Source organism: Pituophis catenifer, unplaced genomic scaffold, assembly GCF_029215685.1.
Source record: "Pituophis catenifer annectens isolate HBS135680 unplaced genomic scaffold, rPitCat1.0.hap2 SCAF_12, whole genome shotgun sequence".
Taxonomy (NCBI): domain Eukaryota; kingdom Metazoa; phylum Chordata; class Lepidosauria; order Squamata; family Colubridae; genus Pituophis; species Pituophis catenifer.
Window position 1 is genome coordinate 23,253,951 of NW_027256892.1, and position 21,003 is coordinate 23,274,953.

At 45.3% G+C, this 21,003-nt stretch overlaps 1 protein-coding gene across 1 annotated transcript in view; it reads right to left on the reverse strand.

The window, feature by feature from the left end:
• Positions 1-21,003, reverse strand: part of SORL1 (sortilin related receptor 1) — a 106,161-nt gene that overhangs the window by 66,723 nt on the left and 18,435 nt on the right. The window contains 7 exon segments of the mRNA XM_070952653.1: positions 80-181; positions 5,220-5,336; positions 5,338-5,401; positions 7,261-7,328; positions 10,711-10,872; positions 12,791-12,916; positions 16,084-16,200. Of these exon segments, the coding sequence (XP_070808754.1) occupies positions 80-181; positions 5,220-5,336; positions 5,338-5,401; positions 7,261-7,328; positions 10,711-10,872; positions 12,791-12,916; positions 16,084-16,200 (756 nt within the window).

The following is a 21,003-nucleotide window of genomic DNA, read 5'->3' on the forward strand; positions in this document are numbered from 1 at the left end:
TCTGAAAGAAAGCATGCTGATTATAGAAGTGTGGTTTACGGCTGAATAAAGTTTCTAGTCCCCCCTCATTTGTTCGTACCTTAATGGGGTGTCTTGTTGCAAACTGTGCAGCCTGCATTGGCTTCCGGTTAAAGGAGACCCAGAGTTGAACAGATGTTCGTAACTGATCACCTGACAGAGGCTGCGAAGAGAAAGAGACGGGCAGAGAAAAATTCAAATATTATGGCTCTTTTTCATTCTGGGTCAAAAAAGAGCTTTTTGACGAAAGTTTTGACAAACCGAAAACAAGTTAAAAACAAGGCCCTCCATAAATCTCCACGTTCCACTGAGGTTCCAGGACTAAATTTCAGTTTAATGTTTAAACAAAAGTTTGTTTCTGGGACTCTGGCAATGCAGTCCGATGATACAAGAAATCACGAGATGTTTTCAGAGTTAACATTGTCGAACAAGTTTGTCTTATGAAATTCTGCTCATCTGGCTCACCTCTGGTAAACCTAGAGGTGAGTTCAGACGAACAAGGTGCACTCTTAAAGAGGGGACAAAACCAGAATTTCCCCCCCCAGCTTTTTAAATGTCCTTTTAAAGACTAAATGGGGAGTTCTCAACTTACAAATCGATCGTTTCGCGACCAAAGTTATAACGGCACTGAAGAAAGTGGCTTAGGACCAGTCCTCAGACTTAGGACCGGTCCTTGCACTTATGACCATCACAGCATTCCCCACACTCACAGGATCATAATTCGGGCGCTTGGCAACCGGCATTGTCAGAGTATGAATATTCATAGACTGGAATAGGCAACAGATCAGCCAATGGGGACTGTTTGGATAGACATGGTAACAGGTCAGCCAATGAGGACTGTTTGGTAACTGAAACATAGTATTTGTTGTATGGGGCCATAAGAGGCAGTTTGGAGCCTGGGCGTGGCTTAAATGTTCTGTATATAAGCTTGAAGGCAATAGCTTCCCTCATCTCCATTTTGCCTTCTCCATTTGGTGCTTCCATTTTGTGCTGTGTTTGTACCTGATATTTCTCTTCTTGACAACGTGGAAAAACCTACAAGGCAGGGGTGAAATCCAGCTGATTCTATCCGGTCCGGGCAAACCGGTAGTGGCAGTTGCGGGAGGCTCTGCCCACCCGTGTGGACGTCATTGTTGTGACCCAGGCCCAAGTAGTTAGTATTAAATGCAAACAGTTCGAAAACAAACAGACTTTATTAGAACAGCTTAGAATTAACTCATTCTCAGCGTAGTCCAAATTAAATTAAAGCAAATTCTTCAAAACACTATTCCTCAGTTTATCACCGAACTTGGGATAATTAGGCAAACTGCCAAAGGCTTTTCTTGGCAAAAGTTCAGAAGCAGAAGACGCCGACAAGAAATGAATACAGTGAAACAAGAAGCAATTCTCTCAGCGTTGTTTTCCGACAAAGAGGCCAAGAGACGTTGCTGGTCTTTTAAGCCTTATGGGAGGAGCCAATCATCTTTTGGTCCTACTCCTGAGTCGTCCTCTCTGCTTTAGCTGCTCCTGCCTTCTCGCAGCTCTTCTCATGCGTGCACTAGGAACAGGCTCCTCCTGTTCCTCTGCCTCTCTACTGTCAGCCTCTGGAGGCTCCGGAATCCGCACATCACTCCCCGATGGGCCTGGCCCCATCCCTGCCTCCGATGCAGAGCCTTCATCCGGGCCTTCCCCAGCCTCCAGGACCGGCCCATGTTCTTCCTCAGCCTCATCACTGTCCGACTCCGCTGCCAACTCCGCAGGCTGCTGGTGGACCACAATAGTCATGACGTCACTTTTTGCAAAATTGTAAGCCTCTGAGCATTCGCAGACGATGGCACGCACCCATTGGCAAACAGGTAGGGGAGGGTAAGTAAATTTCACCCCTGCTACAAGGGTATTATATGCCTTATGTGTTGTTATGTACATCTGTGTGCTGCAACAAACTCTGACGGGCATGTATTTACCATGCGGGGGTTTTTTTGCAATTCCATCTCTAATCTCTTATTTCTTCCTCTAAATTCTTTTGCATTTGCCTTTTCTGTTTATTTTCATTTTCCTAAATATGTCATTGTCAATCCTCTAATATATGCTTTACTAGTATCCCACACATTTTGTAAAGATGTATCTTCTTTCTTGTTCTCTTTAAAGATTCAAATCAAAAATTACTAAATGAAAAAAAAAAACTTTTTCAACAATATATGGAAAAAGAACTGACTTTCTTCTTTAATGACAGGCCTGTATTTACGACGGTTGCTGGATCCCAAGATCGTGCAGTCGTCTTTTGCAAACTTCCTAGACATCTTTTCCAACAAGCCAAAGCCAAAGGGGAGAAGCTGGATTTTCTTAACGACCGCATAATTCATTTAATAACCAGAGGGATTGGCTTAACAAGGTGGCAAAAAAAAAAAAAAAAAAAGTGGGCATAAGATCGGGCACGATTGATTGATATGATAGATGTGGATGGATTTCACCTTGGGGAAGTCATGGGGGGTGGGAGGGCTTGGGGGGTTAAGGGAGGGATGGGGAGGGGAAAAAAATGGGGGAAAAATTGATGTTTGTAAAACTTTTTCAATAATAAAAAAAAAAGATTGGGCACGATTCACTTAACAACCACCTTAGCGATAGAAATGTTGGGCTTAATTACTGTATGGTCATAAGTCAAGGACTAGCCGTACAAGGTCCTTCCAGGATTGGGTCCACATCCCAAATAACGACACGCACTGCAGAGTTTTGAAACTTAAATCCAAACAAAAGGGGAAAAAAAGCCTCTTTTTTCCATGGGAGCTTGCCAGAAACTACTGTTCCAAATTCACCGTGGCTCAACGAACTGAATCCATTTGCTACAATGGGATAGTTTAAACAGTGGTGGTTTTGGGCTCGCAGCCTAAGCCAATACTTATTCACTTGTTGGTTGGTCTCCAAGCAATTAACAAATGCCACTATGTTGTAACTATACTGCGGTTGCGGATTGAAAAGAAGCGGCGTGTGAGAGAGAGAGAGAGCAAGAGAGAACGAGAGAGAATTTCTTTTCTGGAAACATCATCTGTGTCGTATTCACCAATGAATGCAAAAAACTGCTTTTTGGAATGGAATGGAAGGGAAGGGAAGGGAAGGGAAGGGAAGGGAAGGGAAGGGAAGAGAAGAGAAGAGAAGAGAAGAGAAGAGAAGAGAAGAGAAGAGAAGAGAAGAGAAGAATAAATAGAAGGGAAGGGAAGGGAGACTGGAATAAATAGAGAAGAGAAGAGAAGAGAAGAGAAGAGAAGAGAAGAGAAGAGAAGAGAAGAGAGAAGAGAAGAGAGACTGGAATAAATAGAGAAGAGGAGAGGAGAGGAGAGAGGAGAGGAGAGGAGAGGAGAGGAGAGGAGAGGAGAGGAGAGGAGAAGAGAAGAATAAAGTAGAAGGGAAGGGAAGGGAAGAGAAGAGAAGAATAAGGGGAAGGGAAGGGAAGGGAAGGGAAGGGAAGGGAAGGGAAGGGAAGGGAAGAGAAGAGAAGAGAAGAGAAGAGAAGAGAAGAGAAGAGAAGAGAAGAGAAGAGAAGAGAAAGAGAAGAGAAGAGAAGAGAGACTGGAATAAATAGAGAATAAAAGAGAAGAGAGGAGAGGAGAGGAGGGAGGAGAGGAGAGGAGAGGAGAGGAGAGGAGAGGAGAGGAGAAGAGAAGAGAAGAGAGAGAAGAGAAGAGAAGAGAAGAGAAGAGAAGAGAAGAGAAGAGAGAGAAGAGAAGAGAAGAGATGGGGTAGACCATTAAAATGGTGCCATTTAGAAATGCTAACATAAAGGTCTTGATAGGGCTGGCTGCCACGAACACATCGGATTTTTTTCTGAGAAGAACAACGCAACCAAAACAAGGAGGCACAAGGCCAGAACGAAGTAGGAGAACTTGTCAGGGACAGCGCAGAGGCCATGACCCTTGATTAGCGTAAAAGGTGAAAGCCGGTTTCAAAATGTCCTTGTTCCAAAGCAGTTGGCCAGCGAAGGGAGAAATTTCTCTCTCTTCTTCCTTTCTAAGAAAGTACATCGTGTGCAGGTGAACATTGGAGTTTGGGCAGTTCTGGAACATGTCGTAATAAATTTTAAAACAACAACAATTGCTTGTGTTCCTGCTTGTTGGAAGGAAATCTCTCCATCAAACGTTTAGACACAGTAGTTTAGTTTTTTTTTTTTTGTAGTCTTGTGATTTAAGGGATGAATTTAACAGCGATGAACGGTTTGTAGCCAAGCAAGAGGCCCACACAGTAATGGGTAACATGTTAAAATTCCTGAACAAATAAACTGAGATTTTGCCCCTCAATGGCCTATGTTAAAATGCTTATTTGTGTTATTCTCCTGGCCTTCAAACTCGTACGGCGTTGCAGCCAGTCCGTGCCAGACCTCGTAAGAATCATTCATCGATCTCAATTGCAAATACGGACTGAATTTTAAATACAAATGGAAAAAGTCCTAGAACAAACTTGGAGCCAACTCTTCATTTCTTCTACCGAGTTGGAGAACAAACTTTGCAAGAGAGTCCGACGCAGTCAGGCCTTCCCTGTTGGAAATGCACGTCCATCTACAGTAGATCAGGGGTCTCCAATCTTGAGCAACTTCAAGACTTGTGGACTTCAACTCCCAGAATTCCCCAGCCAGCCAGGCCAGGCTGGCTGGGGAATTCTGGGAGCTGAACTCCACAAGTCTTAAAAGTTGCCAAGGTTGGAGACCCCTGATTCAGGGGTGGACTTCAAAAATTTTAGCAAGGGGTTCTCCACCCAGTTGCGTGGCCTTGACAGGCGTGGCCTAGTTGGCCTCCTGCACCATGATGGGGGGGAGGGGGTGTTTTTAGCCCTCCCCAGGCTCCGGAGGTTTTCCTCGAGCCTCAAGGAGGGCGAAAAACGGCCTTCCCAGGCTCCGAGGCCACTGGAGGCCGGAAACGGGCTTCCCAAACTTCTGGTAGGCCGATTTTTCACCCTCCCCAAGCCTCCGAGCCTCCACGCACGCCCTGCACTTACCTGCATCCAAAACGGGCCACATGGGGATTCCCTGGGAGGGGGCGGGGGTGGAGTGGATGGGGCCAGTCAGGAGTGGGATTTGGGGGTTCTCTGAACTGCACAGAATCTTAGCTAGAGGTTCTCCCGAACCCCTGCGAACCCCCAGTAGCCCATACCTGCACTGATCTAGACAGGATCTTACAATCTGTGGGTGGATGGTGGAAGACACCTCCGCAGCCCCTGAGAGGGCAGTTTCTTACCCCAGATTTCGTTGCAAAGAGGTATTTGTCCCTGAGCTGGAAGTCTTCCACCTCTTCCAGCAAAATCTCTTTATTTTCCCGCGTCTGGAAGAAATCTGTGCTGCGGAGGACCGTTGAGGGACAAATTAGGCTCGTGCCGCTCGATGTAAATTGTATTTGGCTTGTCGTATGGCTCCACGCCCCTTAATGGCAGAAGAAAGCAAAGGGGGTGGAAATTGGTGGAAATTGGTGCATTTATTTATTTATTTATTCATTCATTCATTCATTCATTCATTTGGACCAGGGGTCTTCAAAGTTGGCAACTACAAGACTTGTGGACTTTTCATGCTGGCTGGGGGATTCTGGGAGTTGAAGTCCACAAGTTACCAAGTTTGCAGACTCCTGATTTAGACCCATCAAAATGTGACCAGTTCTTGTGTTCTCCAGAATTTTCATCAAGGGATGAAGAAGAGCTCTCTCTCTCTCTCTCTCTCTCTCTCTCTCAACACACCACACACACACACACACACACACCACAGCAGAGGTTCCCAATTGGATATTGGTGATGTGCGATCTAATTTGCAGAATGCATTTCCATGCTGTCATGGGCACTGATAGATTAAATCACTGTTTCTCAACCTCCGCGACTTTACGAAGTTTGGATTTCAACTCCCAGAATTCCTCAACCGGTATGCTGGTAAACAGAGATTACTGTAAAGTTTGGAGGTTGAGAAACACTCAATAATGCCTCCTCTACCCCAGTAGGCTGCCTCCAACAGTGGTCAGTCAAATGCACCTAGAACAGGGGTGTCAAACTCGAGGCCTTGGATCCGGCTGGCGGGGCTGCTCTGGATACAGCGAACACGTGGATATAGCCCACACGTGGTCCTCCCAAGCTCCGTTTTCACTGGCAGAGCACCACAGGTGTCCCCGACATGATGAGCTGGCCAGGCCACGTCCACTACCGGCTCCCCGAGGTGAAGCACAACCCTGATGTGGCCCTCAATGAAATCAAGTTTGACACCCATGACCTAGGACCGTGATGGCGAAACTATGGCATATGTGCCAAAGGTGGCACGCATAGCCATATCAGTGGGCATGCCAGCTCAGCTCAGCTCTGGGGCGCATGCATGCACCGGCCAGCTGATTTTCGGGCCTTCTGGGCCCACCAGAAGCCTCTCTAGGAGTCTCTGGAGGCTGGGGACAGCAAAAAAACGTTACTTCCTGTTCAACCAGGAGTTGGGAAATGGGCTGTTTCAGGCCTCCAGAGGGCCTCCAAGAGGGTGGGGAAGGCTGTTTTCGCCCTCCCCAGATGCATAGAGAGGATCTGGAGCCAGGTGAGAAAGAAAAAACGGACCTACCGGACCATCGCGTGCCAGGAGTTGAGGGGGGAGGGTGGGTTGCGTGCACATGCGCAGGGCGGGGTGCATAGAATTATGGGTGCGGGCACACGTGTGCGCGAACCTCCCCTGCCCCCCCCCTCCTGGCACACGATGGCAAAAAGGTTAGCTATCACTGATTTAGGACAAAGTTTTTCAAGAGCCTTGGTAGTACAGGGGTTTAAGGCACCCTGTTATTAAGCTTATTAAGACCAGCTGCCTGCAATTATTGCAGGGTTCGAATCTCGCCAAGGCTCAAGGTTGACTCAGCCTTCCATCCTTTCTAAGGTAGGTGAAATGAGGACCCCAGTTTGTGGGGGCAATAAGCTGACTTTGTATAAATATACAAAAGGATGAAGGCTATTGCTGAGCACATTGTAAGCCGCCCTGAGTCTTCGGAGAAGGGCGGCATATAAATCAAATTAAAAAAAAAAAAATCCGGGGACCAGAGACTCCTGGTAGTCCATGTGGATACCACCAGTGGAGGGAGAGAGGAAGGGAAAGGGCAGCAAATAAGCAAAAAACCCTTTTTTAAATATAATTTTGGCCAACATTTTGGGAGGAGGTCAATGAATCTTACAAGGTTTGGGACATTCTCATTTGAAATCACCCCAGATTGGAAGAAAGTGAAATTTGTGCAAGGGGGGGATAAAAAGTCCCCGGAAATAAATGACAGAACTTACCAAGCGAAGGACTTCACGTGTTCATGAATCATAATCCAGGTTTGCCCAAAATCGTCCGATTTCCAGAGCTGAAAAAAAAAAAAAAGAGAAGATGGCAAGATATATTTGAGAGTCGAGTTAGGGCAAGCTAAATTCGAAGAGCAGAATAATAAGCCACCAAGGTGGATTCTTTGCCATGAACCAGGGAAATGGGTGGAAAGGAATGGGGAAAGGACGAAGGAAAGGGAATGGGAAAGGGAAAAAAGAAGAAAGAGGGAAAGGAAAGGAAAAATAGGAAAGGAAAGGAAAAGGAGGCAAGGGGAAAGGGGGGAAGGAAAGGAGGAGAGGAGAGGAAACTAAGGAAAGGAAAGGAAAGGAAAGGAAAGGAAAGGAAAGGAAAGGAAAGGAAAGAGGAAAGGAAAGGAAAGGAAAGGAAAGGAAAGGAAAGGAGGAAGGAAAGAAGGAAGGAAAGGAAGGAAAGGAAAAGGAAAGGAAAGGAAAGGAAAGGAAAGGAAAGGAAAGGAAAGGAAAGGAAAGGAAAGGAAAGGAAAGGAAAGGAAATTAGGAAAGGAAAGGAAGGGAAGGGAAGGGAAGGGAAGGGGAAGGGAAGGGAAGGGAAGGGAAGGGAAGGGAAGGGAAAGGAAATAAGGAAAGGAAAGGAAATTAGGAAAGGAAAGGAAAGGAAAGGAAATTAAAGGAAAGGAAGGAAAGGGAAGGGAGAAGGAAGAAAGAAAATGGAAGAAGGAAGAAAGAAAAAGAAAAATAATAATCCTATTTTCTACGGGAAGGGGAGGAGGGGAAGAAGGGAAGGAAAGAGAAAGGACGAAGAAAAATGTCCGCCTAATGAGACCAGAAAGACAGAAATACTGCATTATATTCATCCCCAGGCCGTATTTTTTTTTCCCCTGTGGCTAAGCAAAAAGAAAAAAGAAAAAAAAAAATACATGGGTCCATTGGAGCAGAAAGAAAGCATAAAAATACGGGTGTGTGGCCACAGAAGGCAAACAGCCTCATTGCTGCCAGAATCAAAGCAGCCGATGCATTCCCTGGCATCCGTTGCTCCATCCTGGTGCTGCCTTCCTTCCAAGCACCAGCAAACAATGTCGAGCAGAGCTGAAGAAGAACAAAAGCAGGATTCTTGTCGGAAAAAGAGGTTTGGGGGGGGGGAATGGATAGAGGAAGAGCTGGCGAATTTCCTTCCATCCGGGGCCTCAGTCTTGGACCGAAGAGGGACAGGGCACAAAATCCAAACACAATTGACCCGATTCAAAATCTGGAGCATGCTTAGATATTTGAGGATATCAAATATCTTACAATTCACATATTAACTGCTGCAAGAATAACCTACGCAAGAAATTGGAAGCAAGAAAAAATACCAAGTGAAACAGAAGTAATAGGGAAAATTTTAGAATGCGCTGAAATGGATAGGTTAACCAAAGAATTACAAGAAAAAGAAGAATCAGACTATTATAAAATATGGAATAATTGGTATAATTGGTTAAAAATTAGAAATATACAAAAAATATAGGGGATATATTACCGATTGATACATATATATCTAATAAAAAATATTATTAGATTAAAGAAAGGTGAAGGAATATATTATAAGTAGAATCGTAGAACGTCACTCTGAAAAAATGCTTAAGAAGAAATTATATTCTTTTTGTGTATATGTTGTATAAATGTTTGTTGTGTATATGTTACGTATGTCTTTTTTAATATTTATATTCAATAAAAACTATTTTAAAAAAAAAAACAAAATCTGGAGCATGGTAGAAGTTGCAAGAGCAGGAGAAAACTCGGGATCTGTTTTCTCCTCCTTTCAGGCAGCAACCATACTGCTTAGGGATGTGGTGAATCATGAGATGGTCCTCTGGGATCACCTCTAGAGACCTTCAGAGAAAGGATGGGCTTCAAAAATATTAGCAAGCGGTTCTCTGCCCGATTGCTGGTTGGGCATGGCCATGGTGGGCGTGGCCTAGTCCGCCTCCTGCACCAGGGCGGGTGGTGGGGGTGTTTTTGCCCTCCCCGGGCTCTGGAGGCTTTCCTCAAGCCTCCGGGAGGTCAGAAATGGCCTCCCCAGGCTCCGGAGGCGCTCTGGAGGCCAGAAACGGGCTTCCTGAACTTCCGGTAGGCCCATTTTTTGCCCTCGAGCCTCCGCGCGCACTCTGCACTTACCTGCATCCAAAATGGGCCGCGTGGGGACTCCTAGGAGGCGTGGGCGGGGCCAGCCAGGAGTGGTATTTGAGGCAGAGGTGGGTTTCAGCAGGTTCTGACCAGTTCTGGAGAACCGGTAGTGGAAATTTTGAGTAGTTTGGAGAACCGGTAAATACCACTTCTGACTGGCCCCGCCCACATCTATTCTCTGCCTCCCGAGTCCCAGCTGATTGGGAGGAAATGGGGATTTTGCAGTAACCTTCCCCTGGAGTGGAGTAGGAGTGGAGATTTTTCAGTATCCTTCTCCGCCACGCCCACCAAGCCACACCCACAGAACCGGTAGTAAAAAATTTTGAAACCCACCACTGATTTGGGGGTTCTTCGAACTGCAAAGAATCTTAGCTAGAGGTTCTCCCGAACCCCTACGAACCCCCAGCAGCTCACCCCTCCTTCTAAGGTAGAAGGTGACATCCTGGAGGCCAGCTTGGGTTAAAGATATAAAGATTAGCAGAGTCTTCCCATCCAACCCCATGCTCAAGCTGGAGTTCTCCTAATACAGCCGAAGTCCAGACCAACATGGACCACAACTTCATGAGCTTCGTGATAGCTTCATGTTGAACGTGAAGGAACTCAACCCGGTTAAGATAATCATGATCACGCTCAAATCATAACCAGGAAGCAACTGTGAAGATGGTCAGGGCAGCCATGGGGCTGAAATGCTACATCAGAGGTACCTATGGGTAGAAGCCAAAAGAAGTCAAGCGTTGGCTGCAAATGTGCAATCTGAGATCTGCCCTTTTCTAGGCCAATTGTCCGTGCGACACAAATATAATAGAAACGGAGCTTCAATCATTAGTTCCAGCTACCATCTTGGTATCTTTGATGCTCCCTATGGAAACCGTATGGTGGCGCAGTGGTGAGAGTGCAGTACTGCAGGCTACTTCTGCTGACTGCCAGCTGCCTGCAATTTGGCAGTTCGAATCTCACCAGGCTCACAGCTTTCTCAGCCTTCCATCCTTCCAAGGTGGGTAAAATGAGGACCCAGATTGTTGGGGGCAAGAGGCTGACACCATAAACCGCTTAGAGAGGGCTGTAAAAGCACTGTAAAGCAGTATATAAGTCTAAGCGCTGTTGCTATATCTTTTGACCTGAATCTGGGACTTCTCATGGTTAAAGGGGAAGCAGCTGTTTGCAGGGAGAGAAATCCCTGGGAAGTCCAAGAAATTTCTTCCTTAAGCCCTTCCGATGCAGAATGTCTCAATAGCTGCCAAGGAAAGATTGGGAGGGTGGGAAGTCACCCGTTCTCTTATTCACCTGTTTGTTGGGATGGGATCGGTCGTATCCCAGGACAAGATTGGGGAGCTGGCTGTGCAGGAGGAGATCTGCGGCTTTAAATGGAACTGGGAAGCCTTGAACGGTGGTGCAAAAATCCGTGGTGAGCCAGAGGTACTGGGAGAACGCATCGACAAAGATGTACTGTGAAAGGAAGGAAGGAAGGAGAAACAGGTTAAAAGAACAAGTCAAGAGACAGCTATACAATTGCGAGTGACGCAATATATTTAACTATGGTTTTATGGATAAACTCAAGTTAGTTGGATCGTACACCAAGCCCCAAAACATGGAGAGGGCACCTACTACATCTCTCAAAATTAATTTAAGGTTGTTTATTAAATAGTTACTTATGCTGCGCGATTGCCAACAACACAAAGGTTCTAAAAAGTTCAGGTTTGATTATCCATACAGTTATGGCACCAGGTTAGAAACCAGAAGATTGTGAGTTCTAGTCCCACCTTAGGCGTGAAATCAACTGGGTGACTTTGAGCCAACCACCAGGAGATGGTGAGTTCTAGTCCCACCTTAAGCATGAAATCAATTGGGTGACTTTGAGCCAACCACCAGGAGATGGTGAGTTCTAGTTTTTCTTTAGGCACAAAAGTCGGCTGCATGACTTTGGGTCAACCACCAGGAGATGGTGAGTTCTAGTCCCACCTTAAGCATGAAATCAATTGGGTGACTTTGAGCCAACCACCAGGAGATGGTGAGTTCTAGTCCCACCTTAAGCATGAAATCAATCGGGTGACTTTGAGCCAACCACCAGGAGATGGTGAGTTCTAGTTTTGCTTTAGGCACGAAAGTTGGCTGCATGACTTTGGGTCAACCACCAGGAGATGGTGAGTTCTAGTCCCATCTGTTGTGGCCCCGCCCTCTGAGCCTGTCCCATCGGAGGAAGAAAGCTCCGAGCATGAGGAAGAGGAGTCAGCCAGGCCTCCCTCTCCAGGCCCCTCCCCTCTGGCATTGTCTCAGGTGCCGGCCGAGGGAGAGGAGATCAGTAGGGAGACAGGTGGCTCGGATCAGAGTGACGAAGAAACATCATTCCTGGACGCACGCCTCCGAAGCCGTGATAAACGTTTGCAGCAGCTTAGGAGGCGTGCTAGGGATTAGAACTGAGTCACTGGACCACACCCCAGAGACTATATAATAGAGGGTGGTGGTCAGGGATCCTTGTGACAAACAAAGCAAAGCTTGGATAGTCACTAAAGCCTCGTCCGGAATTGCTGAGAAAGATTTCTTGTCGGACATTTGGACTCTTGAGTATTTAATCTTTCTGTTTTACTGTGAAAATAAAGGCACTTGGCAGACGGTGTGTCTATCGCTGCCAAGTGGGAGATAAAGAAACTGGGTGCGTTCCAAAGTGTTTCCTTAACCCTCGGCTGGCTGTGTTTGTGTGTGTGTGGGTACGGGGACAGAACATCACCTTAAGCATGAAATCAACTGGGTGACTTTGAGCCAACCACCAGGAGATGGTGAGTTCTAGTTTTGCTTTAGGCACGAAAGTCGGCTGCATGACTTTGGGCCAACCACCAGGAGATGGTGAATTCTAGTTTTGTTTTAGGCATGGAAGTTGTCTGGGTGACTTTAGGCCAATCGCCAGGTGATAGTGAGTTCTAGTCCCACAGAAACAACCCTGAGAGGTAAGTTGACTCAGAGAGAGTGACTGGCCCAAAGTCACCTGACTGGCTTTCGTGCCATAAGATGACACTAGAACTCACCTTTTCCTGGTTTCTAGCCTGGTGCCTTAAACCAGTAGATCAAATTGGCTCTCTAAGTATTTCTATTGGTTGCAGCATCCCAGGTTCTCTGATCATTTCGAAACAGGCTTCCGACAAGCAGTTAATCGGGGAAGCCAGATTTGCTTAACGACCCCATGAATCCATTGATTCACTTAGCAACGGTGACAAAAAAAAAGGTCGTAATATCAGATATTTATTTATTTACAGATATGACAACTGCCCTGATTTAGCAATGGGAATTCTGGCCCCAAACTGCAAGTCGTAAATCAAGGATTATCCGTCTAAATTCTCCATTCAGCAATCAAACTATTGATTCTACTTACCCTTTTGTTGTCGGCTGGGCTGTGGTAGAACTGAGCGATCACAGCTTGGCTGGAGTTCCCTGGGCCAAAACCAAATTTTTTGGATATCTTTTTAAACGTTTTCCCATAATCATAGGAAACATAAACCTAAGCAAAGAAAGAGGCAGACGTGAGAAATGCCAGGATTCTGTCTTTTTTTTTTTAATTGCAAAAGTTTTACAATTAAATTTTCACCCCATTTTTCCCAACCCACCCCATACTCCCCACCCTAACCCTCCCAAACCCCCCCTAACCCTCCCCCTCCCTGACTTCCACAGAATATAATCCCATCAAAATCCCCTTTTATAAAACCTGAAACCCTTCAAACCCCCTTATAATTTTTCATCTTCACAAAATTCATACATTTCTATTTTTATATAATACTTTCAATGAAAAGCTATTTGATACTTCCTAATTTGATATTTGTTCTGCACATAATCTATCCACTTTTTCCACTCCCATTTATAAGTCTCTTGTGAGCGATCGGGATTGTGTCTTTTCACAGATCACGGAAACACTTTTTTTTTCCTTCAGAAAGAAAAGAAACTCGCTGAACTTCTGATTTTTATAGGACAGGAAGTGTTTTTGTACCTTTTGTTTGTTTGTTTGTTTTCATGGTGTGGCGACAATAACTTGGTCCTTAACACCAATAAGACCAAGGAGCTTATAGTGGACTACAGAAGGAATAGATCAGACATCCAGCCCTTGCTTAACAACGGAGACCGAATGGAGCAAGTGGGCAGTTTTAAGTTTCTGGGAGTTATCCTAAAAGAGGAGCTGACCTGGGACGCTCACATTGCAGCACTGGTCAAAAAGAGCCTTGGTAGTACAGTGGTCTAAAGCACCCTGTTATTAAGACCAGCTGCCTGCAATTACTGCAGGTTCGAATCTCGCCAGGCTCAAGGTTGACTCAGCCTTCCATCCTTTCTAAGGTAGGTAAATTGAGGACCCAGATTGTGGGGGCAATAAGCTGACTTTGTATAAATATACAAAAGGATGAAGGCTATTGCTTAGCGCATTGTAAGCCGCCCTGAGTCTCCGGAGAAGGGCGGCATATAAATCAATTTTTTTTTTAAAAAAGGGGGGGGCAGCAGACATTATACTACCTGAGACTTCTCAGGAAACAACAACTGAATGGAAAACTACTGGTGACCTTCTACCGTTGAACCACAGAGAGTATTTTAACCTACTGCACCTGTGTATGGTTTGCCAATTGCACGGTGGCAGATAGGACAGGAGTCCAGAGGGTTAACGTCATTGCCCAGAGGATCATTAATTGCCCTCTCCCTTCCCTGGAAGAGCTTTATAGCTCCCGCTGCCTCAGGAAAGTTCAAAATATTTTTAAAGATCCATCTCATCCTGGGCACCCTTTTTTTTTTTTTTTTTTTTGAATTATTACCATCTGGCAGACGGTACAGGACAATAAAAACAAGGACAAATAGGCTGAAAAACAGCTTCTATTCCACGGCAGTAACTACACTGAATTCTATGGTATAGTCCAGGGGTCTGCAACCTTAAACACTCAAAGAGCCATATGGACCCGTTTCCCACAGAAAAGAAAACACCGGGAGCCACAAAACCCTTCCCGTGCCTATTTCTTGAGAGGCCACAAAACTAGCATATGTAGTTGAATTAAACGTTGTTTCCTTCTGAAACTTTTCTTTTCTTGGATTTATCCATGGTTGGCCTACCGGGGGTTGAAAAGCTCAATAAATTGCGTGCCGGTGGGTGTTGCACATTGGCAGTTGTGACGCATATTTTGAGTGACAGGGAGACACAGCAGAAGGGTGAAAAGAGCCACATGTGGCTCCAGAGCCACAGGTTACTGACTCCTGGTATAGTACAATATTAATGCAATTATCAGGAGTTTTCAGTTTCAATTATATAGAATGTGAAGGATGTGTGTAGGTGTTTTTATTTTTATAGTTATAAGGTACACGGAAGATGGCATTTAATTTCGTTGTACGATGTGCAATGACAATAAAGTAAACTAAACTAAACCAGGTTTGCAAAATGCGGGGGTACTGGCGACTTACTCCTTGCCTTTACAAGAATGCGTAAAAGCAATTCCAAATTATTATTCTGGAAACAATGCAATGACAATAAAGTAAACTAAACTAAACCAAGTTTGCAAAATGCGGGATACTGGCGACTTACTCCTTGCCTTTACAAGAATGCGTAAAAGCAATTCCGAATTATTATTCTGGAAACAATTCCAAGTTGCTTCCTGGATGGGGACAGGGATGAGCAGAGGGGGAAGTGTGAAAATCCACCTTCACACTCTGCCTCTCGTTCCTGGTGAGATCCTTGTGAAAAAGTAACCAACTATCTGTCTATGGCACTCGGTAGGATTCCATCAGCCTCCAAACAGGGGTGGAAAAAACCCGAAGGTTTAATTCAATTAAGGCTGAGCTATTGAAGCGTTAATTTGATCTGATTATTAGCTTTAATGCATTAATTATTAATTTAATTAGCTGGGTGGTTTAATTAGTTTATCATTAAATTGGCAATTGGTTTTACGGATAAAATATTAATTATGTTTAACTTTACACGTTAATTGCCGTTCCCTGCTCCAAAAAACCACATGCCATCTATTCAGCCAGCCAGCCAGCCAGCCAGCCTAAAAATCAGCTTTTCTTAAATTTGGCTTTTCGACATGTTGCTGCTTCATCGTTCGCATCTATGTGTTCAGGAGGGGTAAGAGCTGTAATTCAAGGGCCACCAGAATCCAAAAAATTGCTTTACTCTTGCTGAGTTCTTTACGTGGGGGGTGGGGGGGGAGGAAGAAGGAGGAGGAGGAGGAGGAGGAGGAAGGAGAGGAGGAGGAGGAAAGAAGGAGAGGAAGAGGAGGAGGAGGAGGAGGAGAAGGAGAAGGGGAAGAGGATGAGAAGAAGGGGAAGAGGAAGAGGAGGAAAGAAGGAGAGGAAGAGGAGGAGGAGGAAAGAAGAAAAAAGGAGGAGGAGGAGGAAAGAAGGAGGAGGAGGAGAGGAAGAGGAGGAAGAGGAAAGAAGAAGAAGAAAGAAGGAGGAGGAAGAGAAGGAGAAGGAGAAGAAGGAGGAGGGGAAGAGGAGGAGGAGGAGGAGGAGGAGGAGGAGGAGACGGAGAAGAGGAGAAGGAGAAGAAGGAGAAGAAGGAGAAGAGGAGACTAAAGCAGCAGACTCTGTTGATGCTGAGAAAAGATCAAACTACTTTCTCTGGCACTGTTTTCTAGCCTAAATGCAAAGTTAATATCTGATAAACAATAATTAGCCAAAGATAAAACGCAAAATACTTACATCACTAAATTTGGAACCTGGCAATGCTAAGCTATCCCGGGCCAAAGCTACAATCACATCGCTCTTCTCCCCAGCCCAGTGAACGACCATCTGAATGTGGGAATCGTTCAAGCTAACCTGGATAAGAGAAAACGGGGTTAGACGAAAAGCAATGAAACAACGCAAGAGATATAAAAGCGAAGGAAACCTCCAACTCTCCCTGGCTTATTTCCACCCTTGAAAAAATGAGAAAGGTAGAGGCTGTTTGGTTACCTTATATACCCATGATGGCACGCAGTACCATCTTTCGGGCACCTGAGCTGTTGCCCAACTCACCTGCACCTGCGCACGAGTGTGTGCCCCAGCTGGTATTTGGGCTTCCGGTGCACACAATTAAGGGGACGCAGCTGCTCTTTGGAGCTCTCCTGCACATTCGTGCGTGTTTGCGTATATGCGTGAGAGTACTTGCGTGCAGTGCATGCATGCGCAAAATGTTGGCACGCATGCATTGTACATGCGAAAAGCACACACATGCGCAGATGGTGTGACTGTGCACGCAGCGCACGGGGGGGGGGCCTGCACGAAACCTGCACACATGCCCAGATGGTGTGATTGCGTGCACAGCGCACGGGGGCACGCATGAAAGTTGTGCACATGTGCAGATGGTGCCATTGCGCATGCAGCGCACAGGGGAGGAGCCTCGCTTTAGCATGGATCGCATGCCCATGCGTGAAGTGTGCAAAGCGCATATCTGTTCGGCACTTGGTGAGTAAAAGGTTTGCCACCCCTGTTATATCCCTTGTGATTTGAAAGAGGAGCAAGCGGAGCTCGGGAGCAAAACAGTGTTAGGTTCCCTGAATTCTACAGGGCTCCTGTGGATATTTTGATCATCATCTGTCTTTTGCCGTCATCAAGCCACGAAAAACTAACCACAATGACTTCCTCGGTAGAAGAGGATAGCTACAAGGGTTTAAGGCACCCTGTTATTAAGCTGCTTAAGACCAGCTGCCTGCAATTACTGCAGGGTTCGAATCTCGCCAAGGCTCAAGGTTGACTCAGCCTTCCATCCTTTCTAAGGTAGGTGAAATGAGGACCCAGATTGTGGGGGCAATAAACTGACTTTGTATAAATATACAAAAGGATGAAGGCTATTGCTGAGCACATTGTAAGCCGCCCTGAGTCTTCGGAGAAGGGCGGCATATAAATCAAATTAAAAAAAAAAAAAAAGCTATCCAGAGTTTGTTTTGTTTCTCAAGGTCAGTGGGTTCTAGTCTCTAAACTCTGTGCTGACGTACTTTATGAATACCTTGAAGAGGGAGAGATATTGGCACTCCGATGGCAGTACAGGCAGTGGTGGGATTCGAGCAGTTCGGGCGAATCGGTAGCTCCGACAATCAGCTGAGAGCGAACCGGTTCATCCCGACGATCAAATGGGCCCACCCGCCCACCCACGTTATTTTCCTACCTTTATCTCCTCAGCTGATTCGCGCGGCAGATCCAATTGCCGCGCGAATCAGCTGTGTTAGTCCTCTGAAGAAACTCGGAAGTGAAGATTTGTTCAAACTGCGCACGCAGCTCTGAACCGGTTGTTAAGCCAGGAGGATCCCGCCACTGAGTACAGGTAGAGTCCTCGAAGTACAACAGTTCATTTAACGACCGTTCGAAGTTGCAATGGCATGAAACAAGTGACCTAAGGACCATTTTTAACACGTCACGGCATCTGACTGTCATGTGATTTACATTTGGATGCTTGACAACTGGTTCATACTTACGACAGTTGCAACATCCCAGGTTCGAATTAAGTCGGATTCACTTAACGTCCGTGTTACTAACTTAACCGCTGCGGCGATTCCCTTGACCAACGTGGCAAGGAAAGTCATCAAATTCACTAGGCAACTTTCTCACTGAGCAACCTCAATTCGGGGCTCATCTGTGGTTGTAAGCCAAGGCAACTTGTAATCCTGGGAGGCAGAGGCGTCCAAGAAACGAACTCCCTTTGGATTGGCGTTTGATCTACTCTCTCTGCGCTTTTCAGAAACCCGTAGAGACTGATCTCTTTTGCTTAGCCTTTTAAGCCCAATTGATTTTATCTTTCGTGTTTTCATTTCACTGGCTCCTATTTTTCATAAGCTTTTCTCGCTGCCATCTGTTTCTTCTAAATTGTAAGCCATCTCATGGGGCCTTTTCCAATGGAAAGGCAACTTATTAATGAAGTCAATAAATAAATATCTGAATCCAAGTCCCTCCGCACATACCTTAACTGTTATATCCTGAGTCACCCATTCAGTCCTACACTGGTTAAGAATCTTAGGAACTGTTTCCCTGGTTTTGTGGCTATTAAGAGTCCCCGAGGGCTGGCCCAGTGGCTAAGACGCTGAGCTTGTCCATCGAAAGGTCGGCAGTTCCACGGTTCAAATCCCTAGTGCCGCGTAACGGGATGAGCTCCCGTGACTTGTCCCAGCTTCTGCCAACCTAGCAGTTCGAAAGCACATTAAAAAATGCAAGTAGAAAAATAGGGACCACCTTTGGTGGGAAGGGAAGAGCGTTCCGTGCGCCTTCGGCGTTGAGTCATGCCGGCCACATGACCACGGAGACGTCTTCGGACAGCGCTGGCTCATCGGCTTTGAAACAGAGATGAGCACCGCCCCCTAGAGTCGGGAACGACTAGCACATATGTGCAAGGGGAAACTTTACCTTCACCTTTAGTCCAATTTATTTAGAATACCTTGGTATAAGGAAGGTGTTTTGGATTCTTTTGCCCATCTAAAGCCAGAGCTGGCAGATAAGTTCCTAATGTTTATTCAGATTCACCAGGAAAATAAAAATAAAACTGCCTTCGGAAGTTGTGGGAGCTTCATCACTTGAGACTTTCAAGAAGAGACTGGACTGCCATTTGTCCGTAATGATATAGGGTCTCCTGCTGAGACCAGGAGGCCAAAGCAGACCCCAAGTTGGATTTTCTGCCCCCCCTCCGACCCACACAAAAAGACCCCAAAGGGGGGAGACTCTCTGCAGCGACACAAACGTTCATTGCATGTTATTTGTCCCAGGGTCCGTACTTTGAGGACCCCTGATTTAGTGCAATATAAAAAACGCAAATAATTTTTCTGCAGACCACCAAAATTTTCTCACGGACCACAAGTGGTCCACGGACCACCAGCTGGTGACCACTGAATTAGATGACCTATAAGATCCCTTCCAACTCTGTTAATCTAATCTCTCTCTCTCTCTCTCTCCGCTAAAAATCTAAAATGTAGTTCCTTCTAAAATAGATGTACATGTCCCAAGATCAGGTGGCTGGCCAGATTTTTCTACTTTAGAGTGTTGCAGACAAACGCTACCCACGTAAATTTCCATCTTTATCTCTTCACCTATTTTTGAGTTCAAAAATTGGGAGGGGGGGAGGGGAGATCAGCCGTCCGGATTCTTCCAACTTGGCCCAGGATGTGGCTGAAGAATTAACGCATTTCAAGGCCCGTGACGCAAGCATCATAAATAATAATCAAAGCCAAGCAGCTGCACCCTGGATCATCACAACTGTGAGAACAAGCCTGTGCGTCTTTTGACTGTCGGAAGGCAAAGCGACACCTGCAGTTCCTTTGATCTGCTGCTTTCATACCACCGAGAGGTCAACAAGGGGGAAAGTTTGGCTTTCAAGGGAAGGATTGGAGTTTTAGCCTTTCTGGCAAAGTGAAAAATGTCAGGATTTAAGGCAGGGTCATCCGAGAGGATTTGAAAACAAGGATTTGAAAGCATTTCAAGAAATGCTAGGGACTCAATATCTATGGATGTATGGGAGAAAATATGAGAGAAATGTGAAGTTTACTCAAGCCCAAAATTTAAGAGAATTTTTTTTATAAAATGTTTTATAGATGGCACTTAGATCCCCAAAAGTTAGCCTGCATGTACCCGAATTTACAACCTACATGTTGGAGATGTAAATGTGATGATGCAACGTATTTTCATGTATGGTGGACATGTAAGAAAATTAAGGCATTTTGGATTAAGATATGGTGGATTATACAAAATATTCTTAAAAGGAAGATAAAATTTACTCCACGGTTGTTTTTACTGGGTATAATTGAAGGATGTACAGTTATAGAGACTAATTTAATTTTGAACTTAATAACGGCAGCCAGACTTTTGGTGGCGCAATACTGGAAGAAGGAAGAAATACCTTCTATTGAAGAATGGACATTAAAAGTAGCCAATTTGGCAGAGATGGCTAAAATCTCTGCATATTTGAAGGACCGTTTGAATGAAAGATATGTACTGGAAGGGAGAAGATGGATTGACTATATACAAAACAAATACGGGACTAAAAAGTTGCAAATAGCTTTTGAATGAAATATTTAGATGATTTTTTTTTCTTACTTTGATATCTTAGTAGCTATGGCGGAGTTAAAGAGTAAGGGGAAGTCAAGAGTTTATAGTTAGTTTGCTTATGTTAGATTATGTTTGTTAAATGCAATACCCTGTATTTTGCTCTGGGAAATTGGGGAGGGGGAGGGAGAGGGGAAGAGGGGGAATTTATTTGTAAACATTTTTTTTTAATTTGATTTATATGCCGCCCTTCTCCGGAGACTCAGGGCGGCTTACAATGCGCTAAGCAATAGCCTTCATACTTTTGTATATTTATACAAAGTCAGCTTATTGCCCCCACAATCTGGGTCCTCATTTAACCTTCCTTAGAAAGGATGGAAGGCTGAGTCAACCTTGAGCCTTGGTGAGATTCGAACCTGCAGTAATTGCAGGCAGCTGGTCTTAATAACAGGGTGCTTTAGACCACTGTACTACCAAGGCTCTTTAAAACTTTTCAATAATAATAAAAAAAGAAATGGTAGGGACATCACCAAAACAACTACAACAACATCACGCGAAGTATCAGTACCGCTTTATAAAAACCTTTTAAGACCACACCTGGAATCCTGACACCAATTT